Genomic DNA, 17,360 nt, shown 5'->3' on the forward strand with positions numbered 1-17,360 from the left:
ACCGGGGCATGAACCTGCATCCCCTGCATCGGCAGGTGGACTCTCAACCACTGCGCCACCAGGGAAGCCCCCACTCTAGTTTTATAGATAGGGTAGTTGGAAGGATTCGTGGGTAGAGTAAGGGAAAGTAACATTTGAATACAGTAACATATAGCAAAAAAATTAGATCTTTTCTTCGTTCATTTGGACAAAGGTTGACCTTGCCCTTTCTTCTAATATTTTGTACTTATAAGGTGTCTGATTGGAAAGCTTTGTGCTACCTAACTAATGATTATCAAAAATAGACACTTCATGTTTTCTTTAAAAATTAGTCCTCCTGGGCTTCCCTGGTGGCGCAGGGGTTGAGAGTCCGCCTGCCGATGCAGGGGACGCGGGTTCGTGCCCCGGTTCGGGAGGATACCACATGCCGCAGAGCGGCTGGGCCGGTGAGCCATGGCCGATGAGCCTGCGCGTCCGGAGCCTGTGCTCCGCAATGGGAGAGGCCACAACAGTGTGAGGCCCGCGTACCGCAAAAAAAAAAAAAAAAAAAAAGTTAAAAAAAAAAATTTGTCTTCCTTAGATATAAAGCATAGGGAAGGATGGCTGAGTCAAACAAGTTAGATTTTTAAAGGATACGATTATCTGAAAGAAAGACATTTAATAGGAAAGATGCAACCTGTCCACTAAACACTGCCCAAGTTGTTGGGACTTTGGATTTTTTTTTTTTTTTTTTTTTTTTTTTTTTTTTGGCGCTACGCGGGCCTTTCACTGTTGTGGCCCCTCCCGCTGCAGAGCACAGGCTCTGGACGCGCAGGCCCAGCGGCCATGGCTCACCGGCCCAGCCGCTCTGGGGCACGTGGCATCTTCCCGGACCGGGGCACGAACCCGTGTCCCCTGCATCGGCAGGCGGACTCTCAACCACTGCGCCACCAGGGAAGCCCGGGACTTTGGATTTTTAAAATCTAACCAGGGATGCTCCCGGAAGTAGAGTCAATTGTGCTTAATTATATGCACCTTTTACTTCAAAATCTTTAGTGGCCTCAAGAGACCAGTCAATATATAAAGCTTTAAAATCAAGGTATGATATTTTCTGCTTAAAGCATATTTATGGTATATAATGTGTTGCCTTCCATTTAAATAAAAGGCCGAAATTTCTAACTCTTTCTTTACTCTCATCTTAAACGTACATAGAATTATATTTGAATGACCTGTTATGAGGTTTCCTCTTTTAGAAGCAGATAAGATTATTTTGTTGGTATATAATGATTGTTTGGCTGCTGAATCATTTGGGTACTCCTGGAACTTCCCCAATGTGGATTCCCCAAGCAGAAAAGGCCTTGTTTAAAGGAATCCCCTCTGAATAATTTTTGCTGGTTTGTACTAAGAACATTACTTTAGACCTGACAATACATTAAACCTTAAGTAAAACTAACTTGTAGATTTCTATCATTTTTGATTACATGTGTTTTTTAAAAATTGGGCAGTCCTTGTAGTATTATATAATAAGTAAAAGAAAAAATATGTGTAATTATTTTAAAATCAGGTAAATCCCATCAAGATTTTTAGCAGCACCTGAGCCGACTATATTTGTTTGTAGTCCTATTTTTGTAATTTTTGCTGTTTAATGAAGATAGCATTCATCTGTGTCCTGTAATATTGTCACACTTTTTTTGTACTGTGAAAATTTTGGAGGATCTGTCTTGGGAATAGAATTTTGGTGGTCCCTGTGATAAATAATATCAGAGTTGTTTTATAGGTATATTTTAGAGGTCTTTAGAAAAGCATTGTTTTGTTTTGTTTTGTTTTGTTTTTTTGGCGGTACGTGGGCCTCTCACTGTTGTGGCCTCTCCCGTTGCGGAGCACAGGCTCCGGACGCGCAGGCTCAGCGGCCATGGCTCACGGGCCCATTCGCTCCGCGGCATGTGGGATCTTCCCAGACCGGGGCACGAACCCATGTCCCCTGCATCAGCAGGTGGACTCTCAACCACTGCGCCACCAGGGAAGCCCAAAGCATTGTTATTTTAATTAAAAAATAGTATTGAGCTCTAGGTGGTAAAGAAATGGCTGTAGTCCCATTTTCAGAAGCCTAGAATGGTTTCACATGCAAAATTGTTACCTGAAAGAATCAAGACTTTGTTTATGGCCCTTAAAGACATTTAAAAATCTACCACTGACCTCATGTAAAAGCTACTGCAAATTTGAAAGAAAAAGATATTAACATAATAAGGTATGCTGAATGTTTGGAATTGAACTGGTGCAAACTGATACAGAACTACAAGTCAACCCCCCACCTTCTAAAATACTAAACTGCAAAAACTTGCACCTTTTTTCTTTCCTTAAAGTGGGTTTTTCTTCTGTTCCTGCCCTTTTGCCCACTTCCCCTCTTTCTGAGGCAGAACGTCACATGTGCACGTGAGTGTGTGTGTGCAGTAAGTATACTTGGCAGAGGGTAGGAGGAGGAACTAGATCTTCTTTGCCAAAGATACAGGTACAAAAGTGATTCTCCATCATCACAGTGAAGGAAAGAGCTTTATGCTGGGAGCCTTCGTTGCAGGGTAACATCTCCTGTGCATTCGATACAAGACCACTGCTGCCATTTTAGCATTATGCTTTGCTCCTTGGATGAGCTGTGCTATCCAGTCAGGGACATGTGCTATATGATGGTTAATTGAAGTGGGGTAGGAAGGGAGATCTCAGGAATCCCATCATCACCAGTGTCCCTGTCCAGGTAAACAGGGATGCCAGTTGGTCCTTGTTGGATGATAACAACATACAAAGAATTATGGTTTTGCTATTATTTTTCAAGATTTAATTTGTCCTAAAGATTACTATGCATGGATTGATTCTTTTTCTATTTATACTTTGAGTAAGTTCTTGGCTTCATGATTTTTTTTTTTTTTTTTTTAAGCTTCTCTTCTTTCCTAGGTAGCTTGAAACCTTTACCTACACTTCAGGATTTTTCTCATCCATTTTCCTCCCTCTCTGTAAACGCTGCCTCGTGCTGCTGCTGCTTCTTTTCTTTTTAAACATACTATTCTTTCTGTTTGGTTGTAAAGCTCCAAGAAATGAATAATCCTAAACTGAGGAAGTGTTCACTGGATCTGTTCCTGCTGCTTTTTCCCCACCAGAACACAACAGATTGCTGCTGAATTTTGAATGTCATCAGCAGACAGATGATAATGGCTTAAGATGGATAGAAGAGCGTTGTTATTCATGGATAATGAAATGTTTGAAACACAGATGGGCCTGTAAATCATTTTTCTTTTTCTTAGGATTTCCTTCTGACATAAAAAATTAATGTAATTAACAATGTTTTATACCAATATCCCTCATAAATGGTATCTCTGTAGCCCTATTGTTGAACTGCTACATTCATCTGTCTTTGGAAAAGACAGTCACTGCTTGATGGCTGTTCTGTGCAATGACCAGGTGGGTGAAAGGCTACCTTTACGAAAAGGAGGTTATGTGAAAAGTAAACCGTCCAAGAAGCACTTAGCTTTGATCTCAAAGGCAGTACCTGAGAATCCTATATGCAGCACTTAATCTATAGGAGGATTTGAAGTATATATTAAGAGAAGTACCCAAAATTCATAATAAGGATTTTCATTTTAGGGGCTATCAGTAACTGTCAATACTTAAACCTTCTCTTAGGTGCTTACAGGAAAAAAGAAACCAGACCAAATAGAAAAGGTTTTTTTTCTTTTAAGTACAACAGAACAGAGTCAGAAGAGGGTGAGAGATCAAGGTAATGAACTAAGATACTGATTTTTATTTTTAGGTGACAAGCCTCTTTCTGCTTTATCTCCAGCTTTGGGGGGCACTGGCCAAGATGATGTCGGTGGCCACTCAGTGGACACCCCAGACCACTACTCTACGCTTGGAAGGCTCGATGGCTATAGATCTGCTGGGCAGCGCTCAGAAACCAGGGATTCCAGCTGTCAGACTGAGGAAGTGAAAATCGTACCACCTTCGATGAGAAGAATCAGGGCGCAGAAGGGGCAAGGCATTGCTGCCCAGATGAGTCACTTCCCAGGCTCCTCTGGGAACATGTCTGTGCTGAGCGACTCTGTGGGTGTCGTGTTCCCTTCTCGTCTCAACAGTGACACTGGTTTCCACAGTCTCCCCCGGTCTGGAGCGAGGACAAACGTTCAGTCCCTGGAGCCACGGCTGGGTGCCCTGCGCCCTGCAGAAGACGCAGACGAAACTCTCGCCTACCAGAGGGGTCACCTGCAAGTAGACAAAGACTTCGGACATCTAGGAGCTGCCCCAGGGACTGGAACACTTTTGAGGCCCAAATCCCAGGAGCTGGGGTACTTGGAGGGTGAAAACGTAACAAGCCCGGCGTGCGTAGTCTCTCCTCACACGACCTACTCCACCAGTATCATCCCAAATGCCGCACTCTCGTCCTCTTCAGAGGTTATTGTGATTCACACTGCTCAGAGCTTAGGGCAGCTGGACAGTAAAATTACCGGTTCATCTTCATACACAAAGATCAAATCCAGAGACCACTTCCTCTCCAGGCAGAAAGATGGTCATCATTCTCCCCGTGGTAACTGGACTGAGGGGCACCCCACCATTTTTTCACAGGCCTCAGATCCTCATTCGTCCAGTGCAACCACTGTGCTGTCCCTCTGTGATTCTGCGGTCTCTCTAAATACGCCCGCAAATCGGGAGAATGGGTCCCAGGCCATGGCCTATAATTGTAGAAACAACCTGAGCTTCCCAGTCCACCCCCAGGATCTGAACAGCAAGAGTGAGTCCAGTCATTCAGGAGGCAGGGGACACGGCGGCAGCGCGGAGCCCTGGGAATACAGTGCCTCGGGTAGTGGGCGTGCGTCCCCACGGAAGCCACATTTGGCAAATCCTGGTTACTCCACTCCTGTAGGTAACATGAGCAGTGGCAGTTTGGACCAGACGTCCAACAAAGATGATGCCAGGGCCGTGTATCCAGAGGACCACGATGGCTACTACACTTCTCTGCGCACCAACTCTGGACACGGACCTGGGAATGTGTGCAATAGCAGCGATGGCTTTGGGAACCCGAGGCACAGCGTGGTCAATATTTTTGATGGAAGAGCGCGGAAGAACCAAGGGGACCGGTCGAATTGCCAAGACAAAAACCTTTCTCGAAACATCTCTCTGAAGAAAGCGAAGAAGCCTCCCCTGCCACCCTCTCGGACAGACTCTCTGCGCAGAATTCCCAAGAAGAGCGTCCAGTCGAACGGGCAGGTGCTGAACGAGAGCCTGATCGCTTCGCTCCAGCACTCGCTGCAGCTGAAACTCCCGGGCAAGGGCGGCAGCTCGCCCTCCCAGAGCCCGTGCAGTGACTTCGAAGAGCCCTGGCTGCCTCGCTCCCGCAGCCAGAGCACAGTGAGCGCGGGCAGCAGCCTGACCTCCGCCACCACCCCCAACGTCTACGCCCTGGCCGGGGTCACACCGGCACAGAGCGACACGAGCAGCGTCAAGTCCGAGTACACAGACCCGTGGGGTTACTACATTGACTACACGGGCGTGCAGGAGGACCCGGGGAACCCGGGCGGGGCGGGTCCAGCTGGCAGCGCAGCGTCGCCCGGAAACGGGCCAGGCCGCGATCTCCCAGACGGATCCAGGGCCGCGGTAGCCCCGGTGCCCGATGGCGCAGTCAAACCAAAGATCACATCGCCGGAGAAGTCACACAGGGTCACTTCTCCATCCAGTGGGTATTCCAGCCAGTCGAACACACCCACGACTCTCACCCCTGTGCCTGTGTTTTTAAAGTCAGTGTCACCAGCCAATGGGCGGGGGAAGCCCAAGCCCAAGGTGCCAGAAAGGAAGTCCTCTCTGGTATCTTCAGTATCCATCTCCTCCTCGTCCACGTCTCTTTCCTCCAGCACTTCTACGGAAGGAAGCGGAACCATGAAGAGGCTAGATTCGGTGCTGGCCGCTCCCCTTGCTGCGCCTCCTCTGCCCTCTCTCCCATCTCCCTGTCCCAGGGACAAGTCTCCTTTCCTCCCTCCTCCCCCTCCACCGGCGGATTTCCCCGAGGGCTCGCCTCTGCCGGACTCTCCCCTCTTCCCCACTCCACCGCCAGAAGTTCTCACGCCCTTCTGTCCCCCCACCAACGCCTTCTTTCCTCCGACACCTACAGCACTCAGCCCCCGTCTTCTGCACTCATCTGCCTCCCTGCCACCTCCACCACCTGCCTTCCCCCCCTCGGTGCCCCCGCCTGCCCCACCGCTTGATCCCAAATTGATGAAAGATGCCAGGCCTTCTTTCAAAAAAGCTGGCCAGCCAGAGCCCTCCCGGGAGGCCTGCAGGCAGCCTTCCACCAAGGAGGAGGGCGGTAGACCCCCCATGCCCCTGATCACCACGGAGGCGTTGCAGATGGTGCAGTTGCGGCCGGTGAGGAAGAACTCAGGAACCGAGGTAGCACAGTTACGTGAACATGCATCTCAGGAAAAACGAACTCCGGTTGTTCCCCAGTATCATGTAAAGCCATCTGCTCTCCTGAAATCCCGAAATAGCATAAATGAAATGGAGAGTGAAAGCCAGCCTGCCTCCGCGACAAGCTCGCTCCCGACTCCTGCCAAGAGCTCGACTCAGGGTCACCAGGACAGTGTAGCCGAGCGTGGCCTCCCGAGCCGCAGCCCGGGCCATGCCGGGGAGGCAGAGGCCGGACCCGGGACCGCCCCGCCCCATGAACCCCCCAGCCCGTCGCCCAGCAGGAAGCCCCCCCCTGTTTCCAAGAAGCCCAAACTGTTCCTGGTGGTGCCACCTCCGCAGAGAGATTTCACGGCGGAGCCCGCAGAGAACGTGAGCAAAGCGTCGCCCAGCCCCACGAGAGGAGAGGCACGAGAGAAGTGTGCAGCCGGGGCTGGTTCCGATGAGACCGACTCTGGCAGCTCGGTTCTTGCGGGAGGAGCTTCAAGATCTGAGTCCCCGGGCAGAGTGGAAGCCAATGTCCCCATGGTGCAGCCCGATACCTCGCCAGCCCCCTCGCGGGAGGAGCCGGGCGCCGAGCGCTGTGCGGACGCCGGGGACAACGTGGAGAGCTGTTTGTCTCTGCAGGACCCAGGGCGTGAGTCTGGTTTTCTCTTGTTCCCCTCTGACCATATGCAGCTGAGGCGAACAGGGCTGGTGCACGTTCACGTTCAAGCCAGCAGTATGTGGACTCCCTGCGCTGCCTCGTACTTAGGTTACCAACTTGGCATTTCTATGAAAAAAAAAAATTTTTTTTTAACCTAGATCTAAGGGTAGAGCTTACAGAAGCGCAGAAAATAGAGGGGGTGGAGTGGTCGGCAGCAGGCTGGGTATTAAATAGCAGTGAGTAATCCCCTGGAGAGCTGCAAAGAAATGTTCTAACAAAATTTAAGGGAGATTCAGTCAGTTTATCTAGACTTTAACAGAAAAGCCTGAGCTGTGACTGTCATGCTTGTGTCATCTTCCCCATCTTTGTAAAATATCAAACTACAGGCCCTACGGCCTCTCCCTGTGATTCTCCCGTTGTCAGAATGGTAGGGAAGTATATTTGGGAGCTTGGCTAAGGACTGAAATTCAAGTCATTTGTGCATCTTGTGTCTGCCTGCTTGTTTCTCCACAGCTGGGGTACCGGAGGCTGACACAGCCGGTTCTTCCTCAGAGGCCTGTGACTTCTGTAAGGAAGATGGGAGTGATGAGGTGATGACCCCCAGTAGACCCCGGACCACAGAAGACCTTTTTGCAGCTATTCACAGGTATCCAAAACTCCTTCCTCTTTTTTGCACCTACTTTATGAGTCCCCCTTTCCAAATTGTTTCTCGATGTATTTTTCTTTCTTGAGGTTTCTGCTGTCACCCAGTTAGGCTTCATTAACCTGATTATTGATTTCTTAGTTTGTTTCTATTTTTATTTGCCTTGACTCCAATTTCTGTTTTACTTAGTTCCACTGATTTTTATGATCATATGGGGGACAGAGGCTCAACGTGATGATGCCATTTGGTTGGCCCTTCTCTTACTAGCAAGAAATGCAGTGTCGCTGTATTTGATCGGGTATTTACAGGAGTTGGGTTAGAGTAGCCAGTGGTCCAGTCCAGGATGAGGGGTGCTGTGTTCTAATGGACTTAAGACTAGCCGTATGGGACTTTTTCTTTCCTAACAGTGTTTGGTTTTATTGCTGTTATTATTTTCATTTTACAGAAAAACTAGGATCTTATAGTGTAATATCTTTGGCTACTTAAATGTTTCAGTAAAAGTGCATCTTTTTTAAGCAGGAGCAAAAGGAATTAAACTTGCTTGTTACTGTATACTGCTAGTGCCATCTACTGGCATAAGAAGTTATTGGGTTTAAAAAAAATGTAGAGTAAAATTTTCAGAATAACTGCCTGAACTGTTGTACTCTTTACATGTGATCACCTTGAAGAGTGAATATGACTTAGCACTAAAGTTTTATTTACTACCTCATTTTTCTGGCCATAAACAGTTGAGTACTCCCACAACGGTTTCATTGTAAAAATGGATATGATTGTGTTCGTGCAAGGACTTTAAACTATATGCTGTATAAACCCTTTACTTCCTTCTAAAATTCTTTACCATAGTATTTTCAGATAACTCTTATGAATGCCCCTGTGCTGCCAAGGTCCCTGAATCAAGGTCCCTTTTTTTCCTCCTGAAACTAAACATCCTGTAAAATCATTTGATTCTCTGTGTAAGTAACCTGTGTCAGCAGTGCTTTCCCAATTCTTGGAATCTAACTGAAAAGACTGTCATTGCATGAGATGGAAAGCAGAGGCTGTGCAGTCCCTACCTGCGATTCCTCGTGCAACATGTAAACATCTAACTTAGGGGGGAAAAAACCAAGCTGATGAATTAAGGTGTTTGTCAAGAATTATGTTCTTTAACTCTTGACTCCACTACTGGTATAATGTCCCAATATACCCTAAAGACTGCCTCTTTAACATTGTCTGACCACTCTCTGTGCTCTCATTAGAAATAAAAAGGTAGCTAGTGATCACATTATTCCTCCAAATAGGGAAATAAAAATTCCACATCCTTTGAAAGCAACTTCAGTGACATGTCTAGAGGTTTACGCTGATGTTTCTAACTCGAGTCATGCTGGACACCTAACGAGCTCTCAATGACTGTGTAACTGTCAGGAAATTCTTCCAAGGCTCAACTTCTCCTGTTCGGTATGGGATGCATTGGGTTGGTAAATATGCAGGCATATATATGTAAAACAGCATCCACAGAGAAGATGTGTTGCCTGGTTGCTCTGTGCACTAAATACTTGGTCTCAGAGAGAACCCCAACTGTTGTGGGGCCACATTACTACACACTTTTCCTAACAAGATACCAAGGATCTCCTCTGTATTTTATTGTGGCAACCTTCTTAAGGCACTAAAAGACTGTGGTTTCTCCTACCAACAAGTTACATCTGCTGCAGATGCAGAAATTGGCCAGTCTGTATTGTTCCGTGTACACGACAGAAGGAAAGACTGAGTAGGGTATGGATTACAGAGTGAGAGTAAGGATGCAGGCTAATTTTTAGTAGATGGATGGATGGATGGATGGATGGATAGATAGACAGATAGATAGATGCAGGCTAATTTTTAGTAGATGGAGTTATAGGTATAGATAATATGTTAGCAGACATAATAGGAAGCCATCTAAAGTCTGTGATTTTTAGGGCTTTATTTTATATCCTTCAGTACCTAAGCTAATAATCTAAATTAAAGAGTATCTAAATAAACACAGCTTTCACATTTTATAATGCAAATTAATTCACTTCAGATTTAAAGCCAGATGGAAAATGTAGAACACCAGTTGAGGTGTGAAGTTTTTATCCTCATTGAAGTAATTTAAAATTTTTTTTGAAGTAATTAGTTTTTAAACCAGTGTTAATTGTTCAAGTGTTTTTTTATAGCCATTTTCCTTAGAAATACACACACACATATTTATAGTCTGTGTGTATATATATACATACATATATGCAGAGAATTCATATATTTAGTTTTAATTCTCATCTTAGTGGGCAGTTACTCTTGAAAAACAACAATACTTTTATAAATTCCCGTCTTCATTCTAAATCTACAATTAAAGGTTGTGGCTTTGATCAAGCATAGCTATGGCTCGTTATGTGGATCTCAGCACGCCTTCTCCATGTAAAAGCCAAACAGAAAAGCCACATTTAAAAGCCACAAACCAATACCTACAAGAATCAGATGAGCAGAGATGTCTTTGGGAAGCAAACAGTATAAATTGTGAGGTCATGTGCTCTACTGGAAAGGTACTCCATCAGGTCTTACTTCTTGTATTAAGCTGTATGACTTCACTCTCTAGACCTCGATGACCTTCTCTGGTCAGACCAAACCACCTAAATGTTTTCCAGTTCTGAAATTCTGAGGTGTTATTGTTTCTGTGGTTTTCGTCAGTGGGTCAGCAACTTAACTCCAGAGCAACGCTCTTGTTGACAGCGGAACAGAACTGTTGAACCAAAGTATCCTAGGCCAGTCTCTGCTGTCCTAAAGGGGCTGGTGCTATGTCAGCCCTGGCCACCCCCTTCAGCCTCTTAATTGGGTTTTTACCACTTCCTGTCTTCCATTTTAGTGGCTTCTTTTTGGCCAGAGCACAGAGAGGACCCTGGGAGCACCAAGCCCAGGGCAGCCATCACGGGCCCATCCTCCCCTGTGCCTCGATGTGCAGGACAGGTAAAAACAGCACTGAAGCCTGAGCTGAGAGCAGGAAGGAAGAATTATATTTCCCTAAATGACACTGAAAGTCTTGTTAGGCACCTACTCTATGCCTGACACTTTATGGCTATGACTGCATTTATCTTTATTGATAAGCTCTGAACTGTCTACTGTTATTCCTCTTTTCCAGACAGGAACCAGGATGAGAAAGTTTAACATGCCCCAGTTTACAGAGCAAGGAAGCTTTAGCAGTGGGTGTACCCAGGTCTGTGTGACTCCAGAGGTCCTTTATCCCACTGAATCCTCACAAACCTGTGAGGTTGTTATCATCATCCACATTTTACAAGTCTGGAAAACTTGGAAATAGATGAGTAACTGGTCCAGGGTCACACAGCTAGAAGTTGCTCAGATTCAACTCTTAATCTCTATGTTCGGACAGCATCCGCTCAACCTTTGCCTGTTGCACGTTCTAGAATTTTATAGCAGAAAAAGAGGTATAACCACATCTTTAGTAAATATATCAAGTTTCCTTATAGCCAGTCCACCTGCACTTAGCTGAGAGATTCCTCCCACACTGAGCTGTTGGTATGAAGAGACCTGCAAGGGGCCACTTGGTACATCTGCTTTATTTTCTCTAATGCATTCTCAGTAGAAGACACATTAGCCAGGAGTTCCATAGAGACTGGTTATAAGAAACTCCCCCAGGCCAGTTTTACTTTTCCTGAAGGCCCCTCCTCTTTCACATGCTACCCACATCCCTCACGTTTGCCTGCTCGGCTAGTGGTTCTCTGCAGTCAGGCAACAGGATCTGATGTGGAAGGTTCACTCTTATTTTCCAGAAAATTGGATTTCTAGGAGTTGACGAATGGTCCAGTAAGAGCCAAGGAGAGCTGGTTTTATGCCAAACTCTAGAATGATGGAGAGTGTAAAGTTGCAGAGTTGTTCTAGAACCTGAGGTGGGGGCCTGTCTCAGTATGTGGGACATTCTAGGAGTTGGCTTATCAGGCCAGTGGTCCCCAACCTTTTTGGCACCAGGGACCAGTTTCGTGGAAGACAGTTTTTCCACGGGGTGGGGTGCAGGGGGAGGATGGCTCAGGTGGTAATGAGAGCAATGGGGAGCAACAGATGCAGCTTCGCTCGCTCGCTCGCCCGCCGCTCACCTCCTGCTGTGCGGCCCGCTACCCCGCGGCCCGGGGGTTGGAGACCCTGTATTAGGCCATTCGAGTGCCAGCACCATGAAATTCACTCAGCCTCAGCCCCATACAGAAGAGTTAAGTAAGAAATGGCAGTGATTAAAAACGTTGGAAATGGTCCTATCCAAAGTAAGATAATATGATGTTTGAGATTTGTGTCAGAGTAATCCAGTGAGGGTAGAAATGAAAACAGGGTGGCCATAAGTTAATAATTATCACAGCTGGGGCATGGGCACACATAGTAATACAATGAACTATTCTTTGTGCCTGGGTGTTTGGTACTTTCCATAGTGAAAATAATAGATGGTGACCTTAATGTGCGGTGAGAGAAGCAGGGTGGATGTGGTGGGCATCCAGTGGCCCACCGGGAATTAACCTTCATCTTAACGTTCTGAAATCTCAGGTCTAAGAGGAAAGTCCTTGGCCGTAAAGATTCCGATGACGATCACTCCCGAAACCATTCTCCCTCCCCGCCAGTGACACCCACTGGTGCTGCCCCCAGCCTGGCCTCCCAGAAGCAAGTGGGATCGATTCAGAGAAGCATCCGGAAGACCAGCACCAGCAGTGACAACTTCAAAGCTCTGCTGCTGAAAAAAGGGAGTCGGTCAGACACCAGTGCCCGCATGTCCGCAGCCGAGATGCTCAAGAACACAGACCCCAGATTCCAGAGGTCAAAGTCGGAGCCTTCGCCGGACACCCCCGAGAGCCCATCAAGCTGCTCCCCGAGCAAGAACAGAAGGGCCCAGGAGGAGTGGGCCAAGAACGAAGGCTCGATGCCGCGGAGTCTGTCCTTTTCTGGCCCCAGGTACGGCCGCAGCCGAACTCCGCCTTCCGCCGCCAGCAGCCGGTACAGCGTGCGGAACCGGATCCAGAGCAGCCCCATGACCGTCATCTCAGAGGGCGAAGGGGAGGCCACGGAGCCCGTAGACAGCAGGGCTCTCCGGCCCCTGGGCGCTCTGAGGGGACGTTCGCTGGAAGCACTGGTGGGGGATGGAGTGGGTGAGGGCAGCCTGCTCTGTGCAGGGCAGCCCGCTGCCTCGCGGGGGGCGCAGGCTCCTGGCCCCACGGAGGGGCGGCCCAGTGCAGAGGGCACGGATCCATCAGAACAGCGTGGAGGTCCCCAGAGGGAAGAGAGCTAAGGGCAAGAACCTCCCAGGTGACATGGGGAGATGTGCAGCACATCGCTCTGGGAAGCCTGACAGGTACCCTTCCCTGCCTTGTCCACGGATCCCGCTCAGCATCTGTGCTGTGGGCCCGGCACGGCCGGCCCCGCAGCGGAAAGGGAGGGCTATTTAGGACTCACTTGGCACTTGCCCTGTGGCTTAAAAGCAAGTAGAAGCTTAACTTCTAAAAGTGCTTCCTGGGGAAGATTTTTTTTTTTTCCTCTAAATGCTGGGTGTGTGTGCAGGGATGTGTATGTGTGTGCATTTGGAACACTTTTTATGTTATGTTAAAAAAAAAAATACAGCATGTACAGAAATAGGAGAGACAGCGTTAAGCTAGGTAGAGTAATGGAGCCTTCTGAGCGAGGTGGTAACTGCTTTAAAAGTGTTACGTTTATGGAAATTAATGAGTTCCAGAAGGGAGAGGACCACTACTTCTGAGAAAGAGGGGGTAGATTTGCTGGTTCTGAGCACACAGAACGGGTGGGGATGTGCACAGGTGTGCTTTCAAGGGGGGCCATGTAGTGGTTACCCCAAAAGTTGGTAAGGGGCTAAGTGACTCATTGGTTCAGGTACTTTTTTCTGGGGAAAAAAGGCTTTGTTTCTTTTTTGTAAAAATGACAGATACGTGGACATGGCAACGCTGTAACTCGGAGTCTGCTGCTGTGCAGCCACAGACACACAACTTCTAGCCTGGTTTGTAGAAATGTAGGTAATTTTTTAATGACTTTCCTCCTTGAGCAGCAGCTGAGACCTCCTTGGAGAGCTGAAATGACAGTGGCACATACAGAGAGGGTAACAGAGATGAGAAAGGGGAGAGGAGTAAGTGATACACTGCTGGAATTTGTTTCCTGCTTATTAAATGAAATTATTTTTCAGAATTAAATTTTAAAACTTGCACTACAGAACTGTGGGTGGAGCCTTTCCTTTTACAACTTTTTTTTTTTTTTAAACCAGAGTTGAAACTTCCAGTTGGCGATTTCTTATCACTTGAAACGTCAACATCTGCTAACTTTTGGATATCCTTTTGGTTACACCAAAGAAAACGTTAATGCTATTTTTCCTTGAACTGCCTGCCGTATCGTGTCCTCACTTAGAAAGGTTTATCAAAATCTATTCTATATTATCTTACTTTGAAGAAAATGCTGAAGAGCTCTTTTTGGTCAAATAAACTGATAAAAATTGGCAGGCCTTGGCTCTTAATTAGCCCTGGGAAATGAATTTTTAGATTAAAAAGATTTTTTGCATCATTTGGTTTGTGTGTTTTTATATTTTTTACAAATAGTTGAGTTCACTAATTACCTTCTAATCTTCTCTGGTTAGAATTTTAACACTTTTAGACATGGAAGAAAAGTGTGTAAAGTATTTATTTTTATGTGATATTCTTGTGACCACTTCCAACTGCCATGTACATAGACTCCTTTATTTGTTGGTTAAATAAAATCAGTCTTGTCTTCATCAGAAGGACTTAAGATGAGAGGACTGAGATTATTAGCCTAAATACAGTGCAGCTGCCAATTTTCATCTTTTTTGGTATGAAAATATCATCTAAAAGTTGGACTGCACAGGCCCAACCATCACAAGGTTTATACAGTAAAACATTAGGTACCCATTTTAGACACGGCTTTGAGACAAAAACAAACCTAAAGAATTGAGACTCCTTCCATCCTCTGAAGAACACAAAACACGTCTTTTCACACAACCAGAAATCAAGACCTGACATTTGACCAAGAGCAAAAGGACTTTCTACCACTTGGAGCAAAGCGTCTGCTACACTGGGCGCAAGAATCTTTTCTCCTAAATTTTAGAAAAGTGGCATTGGCTTTGGAATATGAAATCTTTTCATAGCTACCTAAAAAGGATGAGAATGTACGTGGATATCAGAAAACAAATTTAATATATAAATCATTTATGTTGAAGGTAAGATAAGCACCCTCAAAACTAATTATAAAGCTTTTTTTTAAATCCCCATTTTTAAAGGAAAAATATATTAAGTTTTTAAATTTGCTTTGAATAAAACAATTGTAAAGCAAACATTTGAACCTTTTTTGTTCTTGCTGTTTGTACGTGCATCTTTGAATGATGAGCTAGGTCTCCTGGTTACAGAACTGCTGAGTGCTTCACTGGATACGAACAGAACGGCAGTGATGACCAGAAGGTGCCTGTGGGAAGTGGGGACCCAACAGAGAGGAAATAGACCATCACAGACACTGTGGGTGGTGCCATCCAAGAGGACCTAGGGAAAAGCAACTCTGAGAGGTGTCCTATGGAATTTGAATAAAATCCCAGTAAGGTATCGACGGAGAGTTCAGGTGATGTGACGTGTAGAGAGATGCGAGAACTTCTCACAGCGTGGTTGAAATATAGGGAGACAAGGATCTAGACTTACCCCGGCAACGCACGGCACCTTCAGCTTTGCTACGTTGTGGGGCTCGATACTGTTAATGCCCCATATGTACTTAAAAACTCAATGAGGACAGACTTATTGACTCTTCCCTATAGCCCGAGACTTTAAAGCCCCAGGGCTAAGCTATTTCCACCTTGTTTTTCTAAGAGTTGGGAGAGAAACAAATGACCATTTGGTCTGTTGGTTGGAAGCAGCCTCAACTTTCATCTGATTTCTGCCCTCCTATTTCTGAAAAATGTTGATTGAAACCATTGCTTCTCCTGTGGGGATGAGAGCGTATTTGGGGAATCACAAGGACAAGGAAAGAAAAGGAGACATTTCTGTTTCTCGATCTTATTTCCCATCCACCAACACCACGCCCAGCTCTGGGGTGGGTGTCCCAGGAGGACAGGGGAAACACAGGATTAGTTTTCTGCATGAATGTGTTTTCAGCACATAAATTGAATTTGAACAATTGTTTATATTGCTGGGGTGCCGTCATGAAATGGGTACAATAGGATGATTTCGCAGACATTAGGATATTGTTGGGCGGGTAGGGGGAAGGAGGTTCTTTCAAATAAAACATGGACCCGATTCTTGAGGTTCTGTAATAAGCTATTCAGTTACTGTAACATAGTTTCTTTCAGTGAGCTGCCCTAAACTGCTTTCCACACAGGCCAGCCTTCATTCACAGAACAAGAACTAGAGCAATCTGTAGTCACTTGTTCAGCATTGGAAAAAAAAAAGCCTTTTATTAAATACTTCTCATGTGCTAGGTAAGGAAGAGAGAGTTCTAAGAAAAATGTGGATGAGAGATCATTAAGGTGCTTCCAACCTGGTGAAGAAGACACACAGTGAACTGTCAGAGTAGACGAAAAGGAAGAACCCTGGGCAGACGTTGCTGCGCGCCCTCCCGCACCGTGTGAGTTCCCCTTTACCCACAGAACACCTGATCAGTCAGCCAGTGCAATGGGGAACTCTGGGGAAAAGATCACTTACCTAAGGAGTCCTGTGGTGGACAGAAACAGCTAGGTCCTTTACCACTGTCTCACGTGGTCTTCGGCAAGAGACTAGCCATGCACCAAGTAACATACTAGTACCGCCCACCCCACCAGCTCCCACAATCCAACGGGCCATGTGGCACGGTTTTGGCCAGTGAGACTGGCAACAGTCTAGGAGTTGCCAAGAGAGTTGCTTTCCTTATGTAGGTGCCATCCCCTTCCTCCTTTTATCCCTAGAGTGGGTGGGAGGCTGGAGGAGGAACAGTACTCTCGAAACCTTTGAGGCACCAATAAGGACGGAAGAAGCCACATGTTGTGGAAGGCGGAGGAGGAAGGAGCCTGGTCCATTGATGACAGCCAGAGTCACTGCACCAGCCTCGGGCTGTCTACCTCCAGACCCACTGGGTAAGTCATTTGTCACCTGCTTTGCAGTTGAGTGGTACTGTTCTCAGAGGAAGATAAGAGAGGGATTGGCTATGGTGAACCTGAGCTAAGAGTGTACGAATGAGGAGGATTTTGCCGGACAGGGGAAGCTGGCAAACGAAAGACACTCCAAACGGAGGGGATAGCATGAGCAGAGGCGCAGAAGCAAAGTGTTTAGAGGAAACCAAGGAGCTAAAATAGGAAGTCTCTAGAAAAACAAAGTGGGACATGAGACTGGAAAGGTCATCTCAGGCAAGAATGTAGAGGGCCTGGGATGTCATCCCAGGTAATTTGGGTTATGTTTGTAGTACTGGGAAACAATGAAGGTTTTTAAGAAGGGGAATGATGTGACCTGCCTGGGGTCTTAGCCTGTTCTCAAGCTACTCTCTCCCTTGGTAACTGCATCTAATCCCATAGTGTTACATTAATGTAATATATACCCGTCACTCCTGAGTGTCTCCTGTCCTGACTTCATCAGTATATCAGTTGCCTACTCAGAATCTGCATTTAGAGGTGTTTTAAACTTAAATATATCCAAGCCTTTATCAATGGGCGTTACCACTCACACAGTG

The 17,360-nt window shown here is 46.4% G+C and overlaps 1 protein-coding gene across 5 annotated transcripts in view; it reads left to right on the forward strand.

Moving 5' to 3' along the window:
• Positions 1–14,925, forward strand: part of NHSL1 (NHS like 1) — a 238,315-nt gene extending 223,390 nt beyond the window's left edge. For all 5 annotated transcript variants that reach the window (XM_082855973.1, XM_082855970.1, XM_082855974.1 and 2 more), the window contains 3 exons: positions 3,788–7,036; positions 7,559–7,691; positions 12,219–14,925. In XM_082855973.1, coding sequence (XP_082712099.1) covers positions 3,788–7,036; positions 7,559–7,691; positions 12,219–12,954 — 4,118 coding nt within the window. In that variant the 3' untranslated portion in view covers positions 12,955–14,925. The remainder of the gene's footprint in view (positions 1–3,787; positions 7,037–7,558; positions 7,692–12,218) is intronic.
• Positions 14,926–17,360: the final 2,435 nt, after the last annotated feature.

This window comes from Leucopleurus acutus (genome assembly GCF_964270905.1).
Source record: "Leucopleurus acutus genome assembly, chromosome: 15".
NCBI classification, from domain to species: domain Eukaryota; kingdom Metazoa; phylum Chordata; class Mammalia; order Artiodactyla; family Delphinidae; genus Leucopleurus; species Leucopleurus acutus.